Source organism: Trichomycterus rosablanca, chromosome 1 (genome assembly GCF_030014385.1).
Source record: "Trichomycterus rosablanca isolate fTriRos1 chromosome 1, fTriRos1.hap1, whole genome shotgun sequence".
In the NCBI taxonomy this organism is placed as follows: Eukaryota; Metazoa; Chordata; class Actinopteri; order Siluriformes; family Trichomycteridae; genus Trichomycterus; species Trichomycterus rosablanca.
The window spans coordinates 71,457,518-71,482,501 of NC_085988.1; the positions used below are offsets into that span (position 1 = coordinate 71,457,518).

General features: G+C 41.0%; 1 protein-coding gene across 1 annotated transcript in view; it reads left to right on the forward strand.

The window, feature by feature from the left end:
- The window catches only part of rap1b (RAP1B, member of RAS oncogene family), a 95,422-nt gene that overhangs the window by 58,764 nt on the left and 11,674 nt on the right, over positions 1-24,984 (forward strand). Inside the window, exons 2-5 of the mRNA XM_062995970.1 lie at positions 9,003-9,078; positions 14,828-14,896; positions 17,992-18,048; positions 23,326-23,466. Of these exons, the coding sequence (XP_062852040.1) occupies positions 9,019-9,078; positions 14,828-14,896; positions 17,992-18,048; positions 23,326-23,466 (327 nt within the window). The 5' untranslated portion in view covers positions 9,003-9,018. The remainder of the gene's footprint in view (positions 1-9,002; positions 9,079-14,827; positions 14,897-17,991; positions 18,049-23,325; positions 23,467-24,984) is intronic.

Sequence of the window (24,984 nt, forward strand, 5' to 3'; positions counted from 1 at the left end):
CTTCAGCATAGCAACTGAATGTTACCTTAATGTTCTTTCTTCTGATTCTGGGAACAACCAGCTATCCAGACCCTGGTGAGATACCAGGATTTACACCAGCAGCATGTTGAAGATTCATTTTGGTCCTAAACCATTTAGAGATTCATAAACCGCTTGTAGTGGACTGGTAGCCAGAGGAGGTGAGGTGTCTGTGTCTTTGACCTGCTTAGTCCGGTAGCAGCCGGATTCTAAATGACCTGTAGCTCTTAGCCATTTGGGGTGAGCTTGTTAAGAGATCATGACCGTCATCTAGTTTGTTGTTGACGAATGCATGGATGAGTTTTTCCAGGTCTAAATGTTTAAGGTGGTTAAAACTGATTTTACTACATTTGTAGAATTACTGAAGCTTCAAACTAAATGGGAACACCTAGATATTTCACTTTAATTGTAGCGTTCTAAGCCCTAAATTTAAGGCATGCATTAACAATAAGTGCTTCTCCTTTGGAGCCAAATAGGATTTAAACCACCTGTCAGTGGTTCAGTCTGTCTGGTTCAAAATAGTGCACTGATGAATGCTGAGCAGTAAAGAGGCTTCTGTTCACCAGAGGATTCATTCAGGAGAAATAACTGATGAGTGATTTCCTCCCTTGATTATGATATTTATTCAGTGTGTTTCATTTGTGACAAAGATAATTCCTTTATGCGCCCAGGTGGCACAGCGGGATATTCCGCTAGCACACCAGCGCCGAGATTCTGAACTCCTCGGTTCTAAACTCTGTGTTGCCACCGGTGGGCTGGGTGTCATCTAGCGGGCATAATTGGCAGTGCCTGCAGCAGACGCGGTTCTGCTAGAGCGGGATGACCGGGCTATGTGGGTGGGGTCTTCAAACGCTGTGTAAGGACCCTGATTGGCAGATAGGAAGCGCCTGTGCCGAGTGCATAGGTGAAAAAGGGTTCCGTTAAGGGCTGTGCACGGGTCGGAGGAGGCGTGAGCAGCAATATACCCACCTCGACTGCAATCAGGGATCCCCCAGCAGTGGAAGACAAATTGGGAGAAAATGTATAAATGAAATAGAAAAAAGCGCGGAGTGCAGAGTCAGCCATTGTATGGAGCCCCTGGAGCAGAGAGAGTTAAGGGCCTTGCTTAAGGGCCCAACAGTGGCAGTATGGATTCAGGATTTAAACTCTTAACCTTTTGATTGATGGTCCAAAGCTCTACCCACTAGGCTACCACTGTCACATATTAAAATGCATTTTCCTTATTTAATTAAAATATATTAAAATTAATAAATAATTATATTACAACATAATGTATAATAATTTATATTATATAATATAATACATAAAATATATATATGTGTGTGTGTATATATATATATATATATATATATATATATATATATATATATATATATATATATATATATATATATATAATGTTATAATTAATAATAATTATAATATTTTAATTACATTAACGTATTCAAATTTTAATTCTATTATTATTAGAATTTATTTATTTTGTAGTTATTTTGAAGATTGTTCAGTATTGATAAGTCAGTACTTAAGGGTCTTGTATTGGTATCTGAGAACCTTTGGCCCAGACCCTAATAAGCAGGACTGAACATTTTACAGGAATTCTCACATTTTATGTATCACTTTACAATAGAGGTTTTCTTCCTGTTCTCATCTCCCCAAACAATCCCAGCTTTCTCCCACTTCCCTCGCTTTCTCTCTGCGTTCCTTACGCCAGCGTAAATGGAAAGCAGAGCATTAGATGACAGCGGATGATTTGTTCTCTGGTTTGGAGCTATTTAGACTTGGCTTTCAAGAGATTGAAATCTGATGGAAGGTGACTGTACCAAATTGGCCCTCTTGTTATTGCATTCGATTTTGGTAAGTGCAGTGCGTGCCCCTTTAAAGTCTCTGACTGAGTGTGCCATGTCGGTCAGTCTGGCACCAGGCATCGCACTGATGCCCACCAAAACCCACTCGTAACTGCTGCTTAGTTTTAATCTTACACTTATACAGAACCATTTTAATGCCTTTTTTGAAATGCATTTTTCCCCAGTATTTCTCCCAAACTGGTCGTATCCAATTACCTGATCATCAGGGCCCAACGAAAATAACGGGAAAATGTGCTTCATTTCATAAACCTCACTTTAGACTTCGACATCGTGGACATTTTGACTAACTGATTGCTAACTGAATTGCTGTAGGATTGCTGTGACCGCCTTATAGTCCAAATTAACCATTAAACGTTGTTTATAAAATGTTAAGTCACTAAACAGCTTAAATTTTATAGCAAATTGTATATTACACTGGGAAAGGCTCATTTTACAGTGTATGATGCGATTTTCACAGCCTACTGCTGCAGACCTCCACCCCTGACCAAGGAAAGTCATAGAGTTGATCAACCAGCAGAGGTCATAATTGCAGCAGTTATGAGGAATCCCCTCCGACAGTCCCTACCTTGACACGAGCCAAACATTGTTCATATAGGCACCTGACCTGCTGGTGGAAGAGCTGAGATTCGAACTCGCAAGTTTACGGCATCAATCATTATCTTATAAGCCCTAACCGGGTGGCACGATGGCTCAGTGGGTAGCACTGTCACCTCACAGCGAGAAGGTCCTGGGTTCGATTACCAGGTGGGGCGGTCCACTTTCTGTGTGGAGTTTGCATGTTCTCCCCGTGTCTGTGTGGGTTTCCTCCGGGAGCTCCGGTTTCCTCCCACAATCCAAAGACATGCAAGTGAGGTGAATTGGAGATACTAAATTGTCCATGACTGTGTTTGATATTAAACTTGTGAACTGATGAATGACCCGATTGCCACCCTCTTCTGCAAAAAAGCAAATCCATATCATGACACCACTAGCATGTTTTACACCTGGTGTGGTGTTTGCCTGTCAGATTTACAGCACACTTACCTACCACTTAAAAATCTATCCAGAAAAGTTTCACCTGAGATCATAACTCCTCCAAGTGGCATTTTCTTTATTGAAACTCATTTTGGTATAACATGTTTGATATGCTTTATTTATAAGCATTGCCTTAAGGCTGCATTCGCATTCGCACTCATTGTGTTCTGTGAAGCGTGGCGGTGCTGCTTATTTTGCTTCTGCACTAACTTAAGCGCCGCTCAGTTTTTACCACTTGTTGCTGCACTCAGAGTTGATTAAATCTGATTGAACTTTGACCCAGCTTTCCACTGACCTTTTCAGAGCATCACCAGTGAGAAAAAAAGACATAGTAGCAGAGACATGGTGAAGAGAAACTGAGTCTCAATGTTTGACAAAACATAGTTTAATTCCACTTTAAATCAGAACCCTAACATTGTGATAAATAATATAAAGAATACTACATGGTGACTACTGAGCTGTGAAATGTGGAGACCTGGTTTGTATTTTAGATATTAAGCTTTTTTAACCTGGAACCGCTTGACATGGCTTCGTAGCTCTTCAGTATGACTTAGATGAAAGAAAAACTAATGTTTATAAAGCCACTCTATTCTTTTGCTGTTTTTTTATCTTCTCACGTCTTCAAATTAGGGCTGTGTGATATGAGAAGTGGCGATATACGATACGATATAATGTAATTTTAAAGTACAATGACAGGACACTGCCCGTATTTTAGCTTATATTGTTTATAAGTTATCTTAAAACACAAAATACTGTAGTTCTGATACATTCTGACAGAATAACAGTGTTTATATTTTGTATTATTATAAGGCTGTATTTATATTAATATTGACAATATTTATATCAAACAAACCAGCAGAATCTCACATTTCTGCTGTCCGTTTTACTTCAAATAAATGAGCATCAAAAAAATCCCGAAAACGTTTAATATTTGATAATGCTTTGCTATCATTGCAGAATGAAAGAGCACGATAAACAGCAGCACCGCGACCCAGATCAACCGCACAGCAGCATAAAATCATAACCGCTGCTTACCTGAGCTTATCTTCTTCAAACTAAATCTATATCCGTGTGTTGTTCCATTAGGGATATAATCCACTTTTTTCTTCTTGGAGGCCATCTTGTATGTTTCCTGAATATTTCCAGAATATATCAATCCATTTCCAACTGTGTTTGTCCACATAACTAATGAAAACCGTCTTAGACAGTAAATGTATTCTCTGCTTTCGCGGTAAAAAGCTGTTTACTAAGTTGTCACTTGAACCTCTACAACCAATGAAGAGAGAGATTGAAATTCTGCCCAAAATCTGAATTCGAAAGCTCTGATTGGTTAATACATCTGAATCTCTTTAACAAATGAACTGAAAAAGAGTGAGCAAAATGAATGAATCTTAACCATAGATAAGAGCACAGCTCCCTGATTCGATTCCAATGAATAATTCATTTGAAAAGAGTCGTTTCTGACTCGTTGACTCAGTGATTCAGTTTCCCTGTTTGTGTGCACGCGCCCACCCAATCATGCGAAGGAAATAGTTCCACGCGGCGCTTTTGTGCTCTGTTTTAAACAGTCTCAAATGGTAACCTGTGTATTCTACACATACTCTCTATCGAATATGGTCATTTTCAACATCGTGTAAAAGGGCAGCACGGTGGCTAAGTGGGTAGCACTGTCGCCTCACAGCAAGAAGGTCCTGTGTTCGATCCCCAGGTGGGGCGGTCCGGGTCTTTTCTGTGTGGAGTTTGCATGTTCTCCCCGTGTCTGCGTGGGTTTCCTCCGTGTGCTCCGGCTTCCTCCCACAGTCCAAAGACATGCAAGTGAGGTGAATTGGAGATGCAAAATTGTCCATGACTGTGTTCGATGTGACCTTGTGAACTGATGAACCTTGTGTAATGAGTAACTACCGTTTCCTGTCATGAACGTAACCAAAGTGTAAAACATGACGTTAAAATCATAATAAACAAACAACATTGTGTAAAAAGTAACATGGAATATATCGATATTTGCGATGTAGCATCCAGCCCAACTTCAAATGATGACACTGTCTGAGCGTTCTTGTTTTAAATGCAAATAAATATCATACAAACCTGCATGTCAATAAACTGTTAATACTGTCAGTCAATATTGTCAGTGGTGTTTATTATTTTAAGCTTGTCGCACAGTCAGCAGAAAGTGGTTTTGCTGCGTATCACATGAAAGGCGTAAACCTCACATAAAAGTGGCAATAAACGCCCAGCCTCGTGGTGAACAAAGTGCAAGACATTTATCTTGTAAAATCCACCTTTAGGTGCAGCCACAGCCCTCTAGAACTAAACTGAGCTCTGAGGTTATGTTAAGTTCCTTTAAGATGGTCTTCAACCTCTCTACAATGGTTCTATATATGGTTCTGTATAATCAGACCAGTAGCTAGTTTTGATTTTTGCTGTAGACGGTGTCTACCATACTCATAAAGGTCACAAAGAGATGAGCTATTCAATTAAATCCAGCTTTGGTTGGATTAAAACTAACCCTGGTGTGATTGCTCTGTTAGTGTGGTTCATTACAGTGAGTAGGAACGCTCCCTTTCGAGCCAAAAAGAGGACAGAGATTGCTCGAGCAGGGGGGTCTAGGTCTGTTTCTAAACCAATTCTGGTGCGATTAATTTCAGCGATTTATATCAAAGGCATCTAAATGAACCAAACACAGGACGTGATGTCACATGATGCGACACTAAATGCACCACGAGAGAACAGAGTATCTTCTTTGGTGTGTTCAGTGGAGGATTTCTGAAGCTGCCTTTAATAATTTTATCACCTCCTGCTGTGTTTCCAGTTGGTAAAATACTAGCAAGTGTACACAACCCTGATAAGTGCATTAAGCTCAGTGTGATTCATTGTTCTGATGACTGGCTTGCAAATATACACCTATCAGCCATAACATTAAAACCACCGCCTTGTTTCTACACTCAGTGTCTATTTTATCAGCTCCACTTACCATATAGAAGCACTTTGTAGTTCTACAATTACTGACTGTAGTCCATCTCTTAATGCTTTCTTAGCCCACTTTCATGCTCTCCTTCACTGGTCAGGACCACCACAGAGTAGGTATTATTTAGGTGGTGGATCATTCTCAGCACTGCAGTGACACTGACATGGTGGTGGTGTGTTAGTGTGTGTTGTACTGGTATGAGTGGATCAGACACATCAGCGCTACTGGAGTTTTTAAACACCTCACTGTCACTGATGTACTGAGAATAGTTAACCAACCTGAAATATCCAGCCAACAGCGCCCTGTGACCACTGATGAAGGTCTAGAAGATGACCAACTCAAACAGCAGCAATAGATGAGCGATCAGCTCTGACTTTACATCTACAAAGTGGATCAACTAGGTAGGAGCGTCTAATAAAGTGGATAGTGAGTGAACACGGTGGTTAAAAACTCCATCAGCGCTGCTGTGTCTGATCCACTCATACCAGCACAACACACACTAACACACCACCACCATGTCAGTGTCACTGCAGTGCTGAGATCCACCACCTAAATAATACCTGCTCTTTGGTGGTCCTGTGGGGGTCCTGACCATTAAAGAACAGGGTTAAAGCAGGCTAAAAAAAGTATGTAGAGAAACAGATGGACTACAGTCAGTAATCGTAAAACTACAAGGTGCTTCTATATGGTAAGTGGAGCTGATAAAATGGACAGTGAGTGTAGAAACAAGGTTAAACCAATGGGCTGAGGCGACACAACCTGCTAGCATGCCAGCTAAGAGCTCACTCTGTGTACCGAAAATGGTTAAATTGTCACTGACCAAATTTGCAAATAAATGACACTTGTACACATTTATACAAATTAAAAATCAATGAGAATTGTGGGGTGGCACGGTGGCTAAGTGGGTAGCACTGTAGCCTTACAGCAAGAAGGTCCTGGGTTCGATCCCCAGGTGGGGCGGTCCGGGTCCTTTCTGTGTGGAGTTTGCATGTTCTCCCCATGTCTGCGTGGGTTTCCTCCGTGTGCTCCGGTTTCCTCCCACAGTCCAAAGACATGCAAGTGAGGTGAATTGAAGATACAAAATTGTCCACGACTGTGTTTGATATAACCTTGAGAACTGATGAACCTTGTGTAATGAGTAACTACCGTTCCTGTCATGAATGTAACCAAAGTGTAAACCATGATGTTAAAATCCTAATAAACAAACAAACAAAACTGTGTTTGTTGCTCCTCGTTCCTCTGCCATATTTGTAATTTCTTGTGAGAGAAGTTGTGCCACACTGAATGCTGCCATTGCCTTTACTGCTAGGGAAGCATCAGATGCTTCCATTGTTATTCAGTCAGATTATTGCTTAGAATTAAGGCACCTCAGTAGGGAGCATTTTAAGTATCTAAGAATTTAGACAGACTTCTTCTCAGGAGCGCTTAAGATGATGTAAATTTTGCCTATGTAGTGCTCAGGCAGAGAAATAGAAAATAAATATTTTATTTATATTAAAGTAGCACTGTGTGATGACCGGTGTGTCATCAGCAGGAACACTACTTCTGTTCGAGAACTAGAATAACAGAAGTGAAAAAGAAGAACAAAGCTGAGTGAACCAGAGAGTCTGTGTGTGTGTGTGTGTCTGTGTGTGAGCTGTCTGTGTGAGAGCTGTGTGTGAGCTGTGCTGTTATGCTCTACCACACCCTCAAGAGAAGTGTTGTGTTCCTCACATAAAGTTTTAAAGAGCTATTACTTAAAGGTTCTGGCTTCTCATCTGATTCCTCACGCCAAACTGTTTAAACCTGTAGTATTGTGACCTTTTAAATAAGGACAGGCGTCGGGGTATTGACAAGCCCGCAAGCTTCTGCCGGTGACGCCTTAAAGTTAGCACAGGAAGCTTACACTAACGCTTAAGATAAAAGGGAGTGGATTTCACATCTATTGAAGAGATAACAGCTACTTGCTGTTATCTATTAATAAATCTATTAATAGTGCATTCTGTATCTTTTTTAGTTGCATTTACATGCTTTCATTCAAAGCGACTTACAATTATGACTGAACACGATTTTGAGCAATTGAGGGTTAAGGGCCTTGCTCAGGGGCCCAACAGTGGCAGTGGTGGGGCTTGAACTGGCACCCTTCTAATTACTAGTCCAGGACCTTAACCACTGAGCTACCCCTGCCCCCTAATTGTAACCCCAAACTTAAAATGTATTTATTTATACACGCTCACTGGACACTTTATTAGAAACACCTTTCTTATACTGGATAGAACAGCCTCAGTTTAAATCACTTGTTCTACTACAGTCTAAATGTACTCCAATAGCATTAAGATCTGCAGACTGGGGAGGCAATTGAAGTACACTCAACTCATTGCTAAATTCATAAAAACTCACTTATGGTATCTTGTGCTTTGTGAAATGTCAGCATCATGCTGGAAGTAAATGGAGTGAATGGTGGTCATAAAGGATGTACGATCAGTAACATTATTCAGATTGGCTGGCTTAATATTAATAGGCCCAATGTGTGCCCAGAAAACCTTTCAATGTTGTCGTGTATCAGGGTTTTACCAGACTGACCACAGCTGTAGTCAGGATAAAGCAGTTATTAAAGATAAATAAATGAGTAGGTACATACATCACAGTATTTTACTGACCATGTAAGCAACAGCAGTTTTTTTTTTCTTTTATATCATTTTGGAACTGGGGTCCCATCTACTTGTCATCTACTTGTTGTTTAGAACTTTTGCATCTCTTCTCTAGGGTCAGTTTCACATAAGTATCTCCATAAGATAACACTTCAGAGTTGTATAGTTGGAATTAGATCAAAATGTACTCTATTAGGATTGAGATCTGGAGATTGGGGATGCAACTGAAGTACACTTAACTTATTGCCAAGTTCATACAAACTCACTTAAGGTGACTTGTGCATTGGGGGGGGGCTTTGTTGGTAGGGGGGTTACATGGCCACTCATCCTAGTCACTGGGAGGTGCACTTGTCAGTGCAAAAAGAGAGAGTCCATTAGAGCATGTCAAATAAAGTTTACCAGAGTAATCCACTGACCCCCAAACATGCAGGGGCAGCTAAAAGCAAAAGTTTCTATAAAAGGTGTAAAGAATATAACAGAGACCCTTTTTATCTTTTATTTCTTCAGGTAACAGACACAGTGCATGATGCGTGAATACAAGTTGGTAGTCCTCGGCTCTGGAGGTGTCGGCAAGTCCGCTCTGGTAAGTGCTCCAGTTATTTTTCTTATTCTAAGAATGGTGGTGTATTGTGTGTATACTCACTGTGCCCTGTGTTTCTGGGTGGGCTCCAGATCCCCACAGTCCTAAACACTCACTCACTCACTTTCTTAACCGCTTATCCAATTAGGGTCGCTTGGGGGTGCCTATTCTAGCTTTTCAATGGGCGCAAGGCACACAGTAACACCCTGGACGGGGTGCCAGTCCATCGCAGGGCAGACACACATACACACACACACATACACACACCCATTCACCTATAGGGCAATTCAGTGTCTCCAATTAACCTGACTGCATGTTTTTGGACTGTGGGGGGAAATCAGACCTCCCGGAGGAAACCCACGTAGACACGGGGAGAACATGCAAACTCTGCACAGAAAGGACCTGGACCGCCCCTCCTGGGGAGCGAACCCAGGACCTTTTTGCTGTGAGGTGACTGTGCTACCCACCGAGCCATCGTGCCAGTAATTATTACACATGAATAAATGATGAAGTTCTGTAAATACTTCGAATAACCCATTTGTCATTTTGATATTTGAATACTGCTTTATAAATTAGTAGTATTAGTGGTATTATATATTTGTTTATTAGGATTTAAATGTCATGTTTTACATTTATGACAGGACAGGTAGTTACAGGTTACACAAGATTCATCAGTTCAAGTTTAATGTCAAATACAGTCATGGATAATTTTATATCTAAAATTCCCCTCAATGCATGTCTTTGGACTGTGGGAGGAACCCCACACAGACACAGGGAGAACGTGCAAACTCCACACAGTGCTACCCACCAAGCCACCGTGCCCTCAGTATTAGTAGTATTAATAGTATTAATAGTAGTTGTCCAGCACCTTAAGTGCTTGGTTATCACTGTCTTGTACATTCCCTGGGTGCTGAGATGTCACAAACGTCACATGATTTCCATCACTCTGCTTTTACACAGTGGTCACATGGCCTGCACTGTGGTGGAAATGCAAACCAGGACCTTCTACGAATCGTCGTCCTTATTCTAGGTTATTCCAGAACTCATTAGTTCCTGTACTATCTCAGGTTGTGCCTCGTAAATGCATTTTTCAACAATGTAGCGTCCAGTATAGTTGTGCCCTGTGCCCAGGGTTAAATGTACAGATATTTTCTGATTTCCATGACTGGTGGACAAGTTCTCAGTCAGGTCACCAGCAGACTGTGGGCACACAGCCGGACCCTGGATTGTTGGTCTTGTCTCGTTTCATCGAGCCGCGGTATAATGACTATGCATGTGCTTTATTCCAGGCCGCTCTGTGTTATGGTAATGACACAGCAGGTAGAAATGACTGTACGCTTCTCTAAAATACGTCCCAGAAACAGTGACGTTTATAGGCTATATAGGAAACGAATGGAAGAAGAAAAGTGCCAGGAAAAATAAAGGCACCTAATAAAAGGCAGCCAAGCAGAAAGTAAAGTCTTCTGGTAAATGTTCATACAGTTGAAGTCAAAAGATTATGTCCACTGACTAGGCATAACATTATAACCACTGACAGGTCAATGGAATAACACTGATTATCTCCATCACGGCACCTGTTAGTGGGTGGGATATATTAGGCTGATATATTAGGAACAGTGGTAAACCGGTGACAGGGTCATGGGCGACCAAGGCTCATTGATGCACATGGGGAGTGAAGGCTGGCCTGTGTGGTCTGATCCAATAGACACAAGCAGTAGCTCAAATTGCTGAAGAAGTTAATGCTGGTTCTGATAGAAAGGTGTCAGAATACACAGTGCATCACAGTTTGTTGCTTAAGGGGCTGCATAGCCGCAGACCAGTCAGGGTGCCCATGCTGACCCCTGTCCACCGCCAAAATCGCCAACAATGGGCACGGAGCAATGGAAGAAGGTGTCCTGGTCTGATGATTAATGTTTTCTTTTACATCACGTGGATGGCCGGGTGCGTGTGCGTCGCTTACCTGGGGAACACATGGCACCAGGATGCACTATGGGAAGAAGGCAAGCCGGCGGAGGCAATGTGACGGTCCTGCCATCCATGTGGATGTTACTTTGACACGTACCACCCACCTACCACCTACCTAAGTATTGTTGCAGACAATGTACACCCTTTTATGGAAACCATATTCCCAGGTGGCTGTGGCCTCTTTCAGCAGGATAATGCCCCCTGCCACAAAGCAAAAATAGTTCAGGAATGATTTGAGGAGCACAACAATAAGTTTGAGGTGTTGACTTGGCCTCCAAATTCCCCAGAACTCAATCCAATCGAGCATCTGTGGGATGTGCTGGACAAACAAAGTTTGATCCATGGAGGCCCCACCTCACAACCTACAGGAGTTAAAGGATCTGCTGCTAACATCTTGGTGCCAGTTACCACAGCACACCTTCAGGGGTCTAGTGAAGTCCATGCCTCGACAGGTCAGGGCTGTTTTGGCAGCAAAAGGGGGACCAAAACAATATTAGGAAGGTGGTCATAATGTTTTGCCTGATGTTAGGCCTATGGATGGTTTGGAACGTCAAGTGCAAGCCAGGCTCAACTTCGATACCTAACCTCACAAATGGTCTTTTAACTGTGTGGGCACATATTCCCACAGACACACTCCAGATCTTGTGAAAAGCTTTGGTAGGAGAGTTGAGGCTGTTATCGTTGCAAAGAACCAGCTGACAACAAGAACCAGCTAACATTTGCAGCATTTAGAAGACGCTTTTATCCAAAGCGATTGTGATCATTCCGAGCAATTGAGGGCCTTGCTCAGGGGCCCAACAATGGCAGCTTGGCAGTGGTGGGGCTTGAACCGGCAACCTTTTGAGTTTTAGGCTAGTATTTTTATTTATTTATTTATTCTATTTTTTTTTATTCTATTTTCTCCCCATTTTCCTCCCGATTTAGCACAGTCAATTTTGTCTTCCACTCCTGAGGGATACCTGATTGTATCCGAGGAGAGCATGTTGCAGCACACTCCTCTTCCGACATGTGCACAGCCCTCCTCTTCTCGCCCCTGCATTCTGCACAGGCGTCTCTTCCGCCAGTCAGGGTACTTACACAGCATATGAAGCCCCACCTACCCACACATAGTCCGGTCGTCCCCCCTGCAGATACGGTGGCCAATCAGTATCTGCTGCAGGCGCTGCCAATTATGCCTGCCAGATGGCACCCAGCCGACCGGTGGCAATGCCGAGTTTAAAAAAAAAACGAGTAGTTCAGAATCTCAGCATTGGTGTGCTAGCGGAATATCCCGCTGCGCCAACTGGGCGCCTAGTCTAGTATCTTAACCACTGAGCTACCACTTCATATTAGTGGTCATAGTTTGAAATGAGATGTCCAACAAGCTCATGGTCAGGTGTCCACATATTTTAGGCCATCAGCTTAAACACTGCCACATCACCCCTGCACTAACAGTGTAAACCTGTCTTACATCGTCTTTCAGATGTGTTACAGTTACAAATATAATCGTATCTGGAGTGTAACCTAATAAGATGTTAACCGATTGCATTTACACTTTAGATGGATTAAAATCTGATCGCTGTATCACCTCTGATATATAAAACACTTGACAAATAACTTTGTCTTGTATTTTTTGCAAGATGTTCACATTTTTGCCACGTTGGCGTAAATGTACACTTTTACCATTAGTCATGTTTGTGTCGTATCCTCTCGCAACACTTTACCCAACTTATTTCCAACACATAGCACAAACACCTAATCCACTGGAAAACTGCCACAATTACCCAACTTATTTACCTTGGGCCTGGCGAGAAACTCGTATGTGCGTGTGTATGCGCATGTTAATGACATGTTCGTCTCCTTTCCCGTCCCTCTCTCCAGATTAGGCTGGGCTTTTCAGTCCACAGCTCATAGACTTTCCTTGTCCATTAACTCTATTTAAAGCACTGGTTCTGGGGTGCATGTGATGAGTAAATGCGTTCCCATTAATCCTTTTTTTCTGGTTCATGCTCTGAGGCAGAGGCCCGGCTGTAAAATGGGATCATTAAGCTGTAAGGTTAGACTAGTATAATGTAACACTGTAATAGTGCTTTCTACCTGTATGAAGCACAGCAGTGGCACTGGCATCAGCAATACATGTGCAGATTGTAAGCTGTTTGGTCAGGTGATACAGTTAAAAGGTTTCATCCACTTGTAAGTCATCGTGTGTGTGTATGTATGTATGTGTGTATATATATATATATATATATATATATATATATATATATATATATATATATATATATATATATATATATATATATATATATATATATAGGCCAGTGATAGCTCCGTGGTTAAGGTACTGGACTAGTAAACAGAAAGTTGCCGGTTCAAGCCCCGCCACCACCAAGTTGCCACTGTTGGGTCCCTGAGCAAGGTCCTTAACCCTCAATTGCTCATTGTGTAAGTCGCTTTGGATAAAAGCGTCTGCTAAATGCTGAAAATGTAAATGAAAATGTAAATATGTATAATATCAACAATTATTATTATACAAAATAATATTATATTGAACAATTCCTTATGAATAAAATTAGAATTATTTAAGAACATAGTTACTAGTACCTAACTACATGACCTATAATAATTACACCCTTTCCCATCAGTTTTATTAATAAAAATGCTAAGAAATTTATATATATATATAAGATCAGAAAGTGGATTGAGTTCATCATCACTTTGTTTCTACATTTTTCCGTAGTAATAAAGTCGGAAATGTGTGCGCTTTGGATCAGCAGGCAATTTAGGTGTGCCTGTTTAAAATCTCTTTGTGTGTGTGTATGTCTGCATTATTTCCCCACAGGTATGAAATTTACCTGGGTGGGGTTGTGAGGGTGGGGAAAAAGAACTGCAGTTCAAGTCATCCAAAATCTGAAATGGATATTTTACTTTGTAAATGTTTTAGAGACTTGCCATTTTGAAATTAAATCTAAAAATCATGCAAAACAATGTTTTTTTTTCAATGTTAAACAAAAGTGTGTGTCTGCCCCCTTTGTCTAAATACAAAAATGTATTTAGAATTAAATGAATTCATAGAGTATTCTAATTTAAATACTATTTTGTTTCTTTGCGTGAGGACACTCGGGTGACAGCTGTGAATTTTGCCAGCCCGCTACTGCTGGGATCTAGGGTTTGAATCTACAGTTGTGCTATCGTCCAGTTGGGCGTCTACATACAGACATGAGGGCGGCACGGTGGCTAAGTGGGTAGCACTGTCGTCTCACAGCAAGAATGTCCTGGGTTCGATACGCAGATGGGGCGGTCAGGGTCCTTTCTGTGTGGAGTTTGCATGTTCTCCCCGTGTCTGCGTGGGTTTCCTCCGGGTTCTCTGATTTCCTCTCGCAGTCCAAAGACATTCAGTTGAGACTGTCTTCAATATAACCTTGTAATGAGTAACTACCGTTTCTGTCATGAATGTAACCAAAGTGTAAAATATGACGTTAAAATCCTAATAAACAAACAAACGAACATACAGACATGGTTGACTGTCTTGGGGGATGGCTGATGCCCCTTTCATGTATTGGCATCCTGTCCAGTGTGTGTGTTACTACATTGCTCCCAGTAATTCTGAAGGAACCGGACTAGCTATTAGGATGAAGTGGTAGTGAATATAGTAGTAAATATTATGACAGTCCTTTACAATGAGCAGAGTCTTACCTTATACATATATATCAGTTAAAGTAAAGTCATTGATTAAACTTTTGAATACACATTTTTTATATTCTCTTTTGTATTTTTCTTTTCTGTTTGTCTTTATTTCCTGAACTAGACTGTTCAGTTTGTTCAAGGCATCTTTGTGGAGAAGTATGACCCAACAATAGAAGACTCGTATAGAAAGGTAAGATTTCTTTAATCTTCACAAAATGAGGTCCAATTTCCATCACCTGTCATTAAAGGGAAATAGTTTTAAACATTAATATGTAAAGGAAATGGATAAAACAATAATAATAAACTAGGGCTGTCGAAGTTAACGCGATAATAACGCATTAACGCAATCTCAATTTAACGTGATTAAAAAAAATAGTGCCGTTAACGCAAATTCTAGTTCATGTTGAGACTTGACTGGTAGAACCAACGTTTTAATGTCGGACTTGCCACCGTTGTTCATTTGCGGTTTGTTAAAATAATATAACTGAGCGTCGTAGGGATGCACTTGCATAATAAAGAAATAAATACACGGTATATTCACAAGTTGTCTGGAGCAAAACACTTCATTAACTTAATCTGTTACGGCACAGAATACCGGAGTCAAGCACGCTAGTCCATGAACTATGGAAGCCCCAAAAGGGTCAAAACACACTCACTTCGTGTAGAAACGTCCACTTTTCACATTTCACTTAAAAATCCTTGTTTTCTATAACATTTACACAGATTTTATTTAATGCGATTAATCGCGATTAACTATATGAAATTCTGAGATTAATCGCGATTAAAAATTTTAATCGTTTGACAGCCCTATAATAAACGCATAAAGGTGCCAGGGTGGCTTGGCTGTCTATTACGCTAGTCTTAAATTTACACTAGTCTTAAATCCTTAATTTATTTTTATATAACCTTCCTAAACATATACACTTTTCATAGCAATTTTGTTTTTAGATATATTTGTTTACACTTAAAAATACTAACATTCGGATGAAGCAGCGGTTTACTACTCTAGCCCACCACCTCTAAGTAGGGGTGTAATGATGCACCACAAGATTCAAATCGGTTTACATATATAATGGATCGATGTTGACGTCACTACAGGGTTGCCAGATTCGGAATTTTCCAGCCAAATTTATTTATGTGAGGATACTTTCTTTATTTGTATTATTTATTTATTTAATGTGGGATTTGTTTTAAAATTTCATTTCACTTTTTTTTTTTTACCTACCTCAGAAATAAAAGGACATTCATTATTTAGATAAATAAAAGATAAACAGAAATACAGTATTTTATTTTATTGTTTTAAAAAGAAATAATAAAAGGAATCTTGGTCATAATTTGTCTTCAATTTCATTTAGTTTAAAAATTTTATCAGTAACCCAGTATCGGGAATCGCATTGCTCCATGGGTAGTGTGTATTGTTACATCCCTACCTCTAAGATCTGGGTTCAATCTCAGTGGTGCTATTGGAAGGCAGGGCATCTACACAGACACATTTGACTGTGTCTGAAAGAATATGACAGGTCTTGTGGGGCTTTCCTGACATGCAGTGGTTGGTCCTTCCCTAAAGTGAACGACAGGGTCATGGGCTCCCACTGCTAATTGATGCATGTGAGGAAGCAAAGGTTGGATTCCAAAAAATAGCCTCTGTACCACAAATTGCTGATAAAGTTATTGCTGACTATAATAGTTGGCAGTGTTTGAGGTAGGGAGGGTCAGACGGGGTCTCTTCCCTCTACTGCTGTGAAATGCGCGGTCTGCGAAAGTGGGGGGAGTCACATGGAGCTTAGCGTGGCTCTCCGTATGCCATACAACTCAGTGTGGGAACCCAACACTAGCAGGTGATAATAAGCGGCTGCAGATTGGACATGTATTGAAAGGGGCGTGTGGTGATCCGGCTCCCCGTGATCAGATATGGGATCTGCAAGCGGCAGACTGTGCAAGCAGCAGCAGATTCACAACTGGAAATTGGAAATGACTAAATTAGGGAGATAATGGGGAAAATGTGCTCATTCTTTTACACCTAGGGACAATGTAGAGCATTCAGTCTACCTACTGGCATATAGAGAGAAACGATGGAGGAAACCAGAATACCTGAAGAAAATCCACATTGACATGGTGAAAACGTGCCCTTAACCATCTGTTTAGCCAAACTGGTGTAAAGCATTCACTCCAAGCCGACAGTGACTTCATTTTAAGCTCCATTTAAACAAGTCTAAATGTGTCATCACTTATTGTACCAAAGAGTGTCACTGTGTATGTATTTCTGTCACCGTGTACATGTTGAGTTGCACCGCTCTCTGCTGGTGCAGTGATTTACCTGGGTGCACGAGTAATCTCTGGTTGGTAGAGAAGAACATACCTCAGGTATAAATTATACTGCCTTTTGTCATGCTCACTGACACTTTATTTATTCATTGGTATGTTGTGTGACCCTGAAATGACAACTGTGACTAAAAATGCAGCTTCTTTTTAACTGTAACAGGAAGTCCTGTGTGGGTCACCACCCCTCTTCCTCTCTTTGCTACATGCCGATGCCCTGGGGGCACTTCCGCTGGGCGAGGTTTACCGGCGTTGACAGAAAAAGCTGTAAAGCAGTGGATGTGAGCCAGTGTAGTACTGTCACATTCAGAAAAGAGGATGGAAACCCTTTAAATAGAGCAATGCTTTCTGTCAGACTCATTATATCATTACTTGTGTAGTACCAGAAATATTTTTATCCCAAATGAAACTGAAACTGATGATTTTTTATTCTATTTTCCCCCTTTGCCCCAATCTAGTCTCATCCAATTCCCCCAATTTTAACTCATGCAACTGCTCACACCCACCTGATTAAGAAGAACCTATTGCACGCCCCCTTTGACATATGTGGAATTCCCAACCATTTCTTTTCACCAGCCAGAAACAGAGTTTCACAGGGAGCAGTATTGCGTATGGACGGTCACACACTGCTATCCATAAGTCATCCATCTCTTATACAGGTGCCTCAACCAGCCAGCAGAGGTCGCAATTGCAGTAGCTTCATTAAAGAACCCATTCGACCATCTCCCTGCAGACACAGCCAGTCTGCACTAAAAATAAACACAGTGATAGCCTTGCTGTTGACTTTCTTAAAAATAGGAATTAGTACTCCATAGGAAACAAGGGCACAGGCAGTGCAGTTTCGCCATGTATCAGGTGAATGGAGCCTAATAGACTTGCTCACCACTGCAGTGAAAGTCAGTAAAACACATGACCTTATATAAGCAAAGCATTTTTTTAATGGTTTTTCTCTCTTTTCTTTTGCAGCAAGTGGAAGTGGACGGCCAACAGTGTATGTTGGAGATTCTGGACACTGCAGGGACGGTAAATAATTTTGTACTTTTGCTCCAGGTTGCCTTGTGTTAATTGATTGGCCGAAAGGTTTTGATGAGTAATATGTTAATATATTAACTACCTAATATTGCAACACAAAACGTCTGAGTCAGTTGTCTGTTTGGTTTTGTTACTAACATTAAACAACAAATGTTAACATGTTGGTGTAAAGAACAGCTAAGAGTACACAAAGTTGGGCATTGTCTTCCATACTTCCCTCAACTTGGATATGTCTAATTCCACATTCTATTTATGACCCCTGCCACATGCAAAATAGAAAGGCCACTGGCTTGTACATGTTTCTTTCTTTACAAAGTCCAAACAGTGCTCAGACCTTCAGAAAGCACCACAGGTAAAGAGAAACATGTTTGTGGAATCTCTGGCTGTTTTTGCCGACACTTTGACCAGATAGTTTATGCCACTGTTAAAGCAGCAAGGAGGTGATTCTGCCTTCTGTATCTCAAACATAGCTGACTGGCCAGTGAGACTAAATAACTAAATACAGAAAATGAAACTTTGTAACTGTTTTTGTTTCTCACACCTGTGAATCCTGTGCCTTCAAAGCAGCATGAAGTATGAAAATAAATAACATTAATATTTTTTACATTTGCTGATACATATTATGACCATGTCACAAAAATGTAAAGTGTTGGGACACCCCTTCTAATTTTTGAATTCATGTGTTTCAGCCACAGCAGTTGCTAACAGGTGTAATAAATCAATTATATAAAGGAGATAATATGCTTTTTGAGAAGGCTTTTTCCTGTTCCAGCATGACTGTACCCCTATGCACAAGGCAAGATCTATAAAACATGAAGACAAGCTTGATTTAAATAAACTCCAGTGGCCTGCACAGAGCCCTGACCTCTGGCCCAACATCAGTGCCCAGCCATACAAATGCTGTTTCAGCACCCAGGTGTCACAGCGGGATATTCCGCTAGCACACCAGCATCGAGATTCCTGGGTTTGAAACTCAGCATTTCCACCGGTTGGCTGGGCGCCATCTGGCGGGCATAATAGGCAGTGCCAGCAGGGAGGGATGACCAGAATATGAGGGTGGGGTCTTCAAACTCTGTGTAAGGACCCTGATTGGCAGATAGAGCCACCTGTGCAGAGTGCATGGGTGGAAAAGGGTTCAGTTAAGGGCTGTGTGCGGGGCGGAGGAGGCGTGGGCAGCAATATACCCTCTTTAACTGCAAAAAATCGGGGATCCCCAGACAAATTTACACTAAATTGGGAAAAAATGGGAGAAAAAACATAAGATATATATTAAAAAAAAAAACTACATGGGCACAAATTCCCCCAGACATAGTTCAGAGTCTTGTGAAAAGAGTGGTTGTTATTGTAGTTGAAAAGACTACTACTAAAAGGGTCACTCTATTTTAACACTGTTTTTGAAATGGAATGTCCAGCAAGCTCATGGTCAGGTGTTCAAATACTTTTGGCCATATAGTGTATATCAGACTGATGTTTGCTACTCATGTGGCCAGTATGGCAGTAAATAGCTTAAAAAACAGCATGTGCATTATGGTTTTGTAGTTTGTTAAAAATACAGAAGTAAAAAAAAATTCAAATTCCCCCTAAACAATCAAATGCAAATTGTAAACCAGTACATGTAACATTCAAATATCATTTTAAGTTTTAGAGGTTCTCAAAAATCCTTTTTACTCTAAATGCTGCATGTTGTTGCATTACTGAGGATGGATTCCTGCTGGGCTGCCTTACCATCCACTCAGGCTGTAATGCAGAAACACCTTAATATTATTTTCACTTCCAGCAAATCATATTTGGGCCTATATAAAAAGCACATTTTCTGAAAAGCCGACAGCCTGATTTATCCATTATAGTGCTGAACCCTAAAAAAAATCCCTAATATGTCTCGGGTTCGGGTTCAGATAAAGTGGCACAGTCAGAATCCAGGCTCGGAAAAGTGCTGCAGGTCTGTTTGTTCTGGAGTGTGTGTTAGTGTGTTCAGGGTTGTTAACAGAGGATTCCTGCTTCCCTCACTCAGGTGATGATGGGATAGAAGGGACCTCTTTCCTGAGCTGAGACATTGGTTGTTGTTTTCCATTCTTTTAAGTGACAGATAATGAACAGCATCCTTGGGCTTTGTGCTCTACAACAGCCAAAATCGGTCAAAGATCAAATTAGTACATTTAAATTATTTACCTCTTCATTCTGCATACAAGAAATTACTGTAAGTTTGTCAGAATTTGACTGGATTGTACAGTTCACTGCATTAAAAGGGTTTTTTGGTCAAACAAGAAGGCTTTAAAATGTAAAACCGTCAGACAACACTTGAGCGCTTCTCTTCCCTAACCCTCGATATTTACTGCTAACTTGGTAACACGTTTATTTATGTATTCCACATTACTGGTCTGCAGACCTGATATGTTACAGTTTTTATGTCAGGTGCCCTTTCTGTTGCAACCCTCCCTTTTATTTTATCCAGGTCCAGGCTTGGGACTGGCACTGAGAGCGCACTGACAAGTGCATCTTCCAATGGCTAGACTGTTTGTCCACCCCCCACAGACAAAGCCAGTCATGACTATCTAGACACCCAGCTGATCTTTATTAGTAGTAAATGAATCCTGATCAGGAGTGTCAAGACTTTGAAGCAAACAATCCACCTACTAATATGTTTTTGGTAAATTGAAGAAAACTGCATGAAGCCCATTCGAACAAATTAAAAAAGGAAGGTTTGAACTTGGACAACAAGATGTTGGGTGCCACGACATTACATTTTTATTAATACAGAAAGCATGGCTTAGGAAACCCAACAGCCAATAAAGCATTGACTGGATGTACAGGGGTTGGACAAAATAACTGAAACACCTGTCATTTTAGTGTGGGAGGTTTCATGGCTAAATTGGACCAGTCTGGTGGCCAATCTTCATTAATTGCACATTGCACCAGTAAGAGCAGAGTGTGAAGGTTCAATTAGCAGGGTAAGAGCACAGTTTTGCTCAAAATATTGCAATGCACACAACATTATGGGTGACATACCAGAGTTCAAAAGAGGACAAATTGTTGGTGCACGTCTTGCTGGCGCATCTGTGACCAAGACAGCAAGTCTTTGTGATGTATCAAGAGCCACGGTATCCAGGGTAATGTCAGCATACCACCAAGAAGGACAAACCACATCCAACAGGATTAACTGTGGACGCAAGAGGAAGCTGTCTGAAAGGGATGTTCGGGTGCTAACCCGGATTGTATCCAAAAAACATAAAACCACGGCTGCCCAAATCACGGCAGAATTAAATGTGCACCTCAACTCTCCTGTTTCCACCAGAACTGTCCGTCGGGAGCTCCACAGGGTCAATATACACGGCCGGGCTGCTATAGCCAAACCTTTGGTCACTCGTGCCAATGCCAAACGTCGGTTTCAATGGTGCAAGGAGCGCAAATCTTGGGCTGTGGACAATGTGAAACATGTATTGTTCTCTGATGAGTCCACCTTTACTGTTTTCCCCACATCCGGGAGAGTTACGGTGTGGAGAAGCCCCAAAGAAGCGTACCACCCAGACTGTTGCATGCCCAGAGTGAAGCATGGGGGTGGATCAGTGATGGTTTGGGCTGCCATATCATGGCATTCCCTTGGCCCAATACTTGTGCTAGATGGGCGCGTCACTGCCAAGGACTACCGAACCATTCTGGAGGACCATGTGCATCCAATGGCGGTGCCGTGTATCAGGATGACAATGCACCAATACACACAGCAAGACTGGTGAAAGATTGGTTTGATGAACATGAAAGTGAAGTTGAACATCTCCCATGGCCTGCACAGTCACCAGATCTAAATATTATTGAGCCACTTTGGGGTGTTTTGGAGAAGCGAGTCAGGAAACGTTTTCCTCCACCAGCATCACGTAGTGACCTGGCCACTATCCTGCAAGAAGAATGGCTTAAAATCCCTCTGACCACTGTGCAGGACTTGTATATGTCATTTCCAAGACGAATTGACGCTGTATTGGCCGCAAAAGGAGGCCCTACACCATACTAATGAATTATAGTGGTCTAAAACCAGGTGTTTCAGTTATTTTGTCCAACCCCTGTATGTTCTTTATACAATGAGGCCAAACATACACCGGCAAGGCATAACATTATGAGCACTGACAGGTGAAATGAATAACACTGATTATCTCTTCATCACGGCACCTGTTAGTGGGTGGGATATATTAGGCAGCAAGTGAACATTTTATCCTGTTGATGTGTTAGAAGCAGGAAAAATGGGCAAGCGTAAGGATTTGAGCGAGTTTGACAAGGGCCAAATTGTGATGGCTAGACGACTGGGTCTCTTGTGGGGTGTTCCCGGTCTTCAGTGGTTAGTATCTATCAAAAGTCGTCCAAGGAAGGAACAGTGGTAAACTGGCGACAGGGTCATGGGCAGCCAAGGCTCAGTGATGCATGTGGGGAGCAAAGGCTGGCCGATTTAACAGACGAGCTACTGTATCTCAAATTGCTGAAGAAGTTAATGCTGGTTCTGATAGAAAGGTGTCAGAATACACAGTGCGTCACAGTTGCAGGGCTGTTTTGACAGCAAAAGGGCGACCAACACAATATTAAGGTGGTCATAATGTTATGCCTGATCGTTGTATATAGACACCTGATCATGAAATTGTAAGGCATCCCGTTCTAAAATCATTGGCATAACTATATTGTCAAATTGTAGCATCTACAGAAATTTCAGCTTGTTAAGTCAAAAGCACATCTGTGAGATCAGGCACCGACGTTGGTTGAAAAATCCTCACAGTCAACATTTCAGTTCATCCCATAGGTGTTTTAAGTGGCATTGAGGTTCCAGGCCTTTGAAGGCTGCTGAAGTTTATCCATGCCAAGCTTGTTAAAACCATGTCTTTATGGATTCTGCTTGGTACACACAGGCACAGTTAAGCTAGAAGAAAGGCCAGTTTAAAACGCCATTTATTTCATGTGAACCTTTTAGCAATATGTGTGGCTGAAACTCTTGAACTCAATAATTTAGAGGGCTATCCTTATACTAATGTATTCATTCCATCACAGTCCAGCTGCAGGTCTCTGATAATATTGAAATAGATTAAACAAGCCAAAGTTTATGCATAGTAGTAAGAATTATTTTCTTTTTTATGTAAGAAATGTACTCCAAATTTTTTACTGTACCTTGAAATACTGTTAAAGTAAAAGATTTACTATAGTTGCAATATGGTTTGCTGTCTGTTAAATTGTATTTCAGTCTGTTAAACTGTATTTTAGTCTGTTAAACTGTATTTTCTTCCTTTTTTTTAATAGGAACAATTTACAGCCATGAGGGACCTGTACATGAAGAACGGTCAGGGGTTTGCACTAGTATACTCCATAACTGCACAGTCCACATTCAATGACCTGCAGGACTTGAGAGAACAGATCCTGCGAGTTAAAGATACTGATGATGTGAGTCTTTTTGACCCTTCTCTTTATTTATTCATCATTTATAAAGCTATTTACGTTCTCCAGTCCCAGTCAATGTAAGGTTTTGTAGATATCTTGGCTTTTTCAGGTTTGTTTTTTTGTTGTTTTATTGATTTGATACTTGTCTTCTTGTATAGGCATCTCTGTTTGTCAAGCTGACGATGATCCCTTTTTGAGAAAAAAATATGGGGGTCATTTTATGTCCTTGTTTGTTAATGTAGTTGGCTATACACTGCCTTGATTTTTTAATTTGTCTAATCTATATTATTTTTTTAATGCATATTTGAATTTTGTTAAAGCTTGCTTCCTTCAAGCTGATGTACAGTATGTAGGTTGTTACTGGTTACACAAGGTTCATCAGTTCACAAGTTTATTGTCAAACACAGTCATGGACCATTTTGTATCTCCAATTTACCTCACTTGCATGTCTTTGGACTGTGGGAGGAAACCGCAGCTTCTGGAGGAAACCCACACAGATACGGGGAGAACATGCAAACTCCACACGGAAAAGACCCAGATCGCCCCAACTGAGCCACCGTGACACCCCAGTTATATATTTTAAAATGAATTCCTGCTTGCATAACATTGCTGGGTTTTTGGTCAACATCTGTGTGGAAAAAGTGTTACATGGATAAATAGCCCATGTCTTTGTAATTGGTATGGTAGAGACAACTAATCACAAATCAGTTCAGGGATTTAATCATATACAGTATAAGCACTGATTTTGAGATGGATAAGAGGACCATCTTTAAGGCACTGAGCATACATTATAGCTTTTATAAAGAAGCTTAAAAATACCAGCACGTTTGTGAAACTACAACCACACTGCCTATGTTAGGCTGGCCCTGTAAACTAAAAGGGTAGGGTGGCCTTTAAATAAAAGGGTTTCAATGAAAACTGAATAACGTGTGTTATTCTGACTGAGTTGCAATATACAGTGGCACACTGAGTTGGTTGGCAAAGGGTTAATATGGAAGAGCTGCATCATGGTATACATAAAACATTCATTTACAAACAAACATTTTCATTTACATAATGAGCCTTTAGAAAGTGAAAGAAAGTCCTGTGGTCTGATGAGATTAAGGTCTTCAGATTCTAAGCAGTATCTGTGTTGTACATTAGAGGCAATTCAGTTAGATCAGATAACACGCTCTCTACTGTAAAATTGGGTATAGGCATTCTTTCATTGGGATGTTTGTCAGCATCGGAACTGGCAGTCCGGTCAGGATTTTGCATTAAAACCTGATTCCCTTTACTTAAGATGTAAACTGTAAACTTAAAATGTAAACTGGAAAGTTTTGGATCAGGCTCTAGACTGACCCAGTATGACGAAAACAAATGTTCTGTCCATCCTATAACTAGATCTCACAATTGCTGTGTACCTCAACTAACCCTTAAAAAAGAGACAAAATTGCTCCATTCTGTTGTGTAAGATTCCTTGGGACAAATGCAAAAAGGCTGCTGGCTGTAATATTTGCCTAACCAAGTACTAAACAGGCA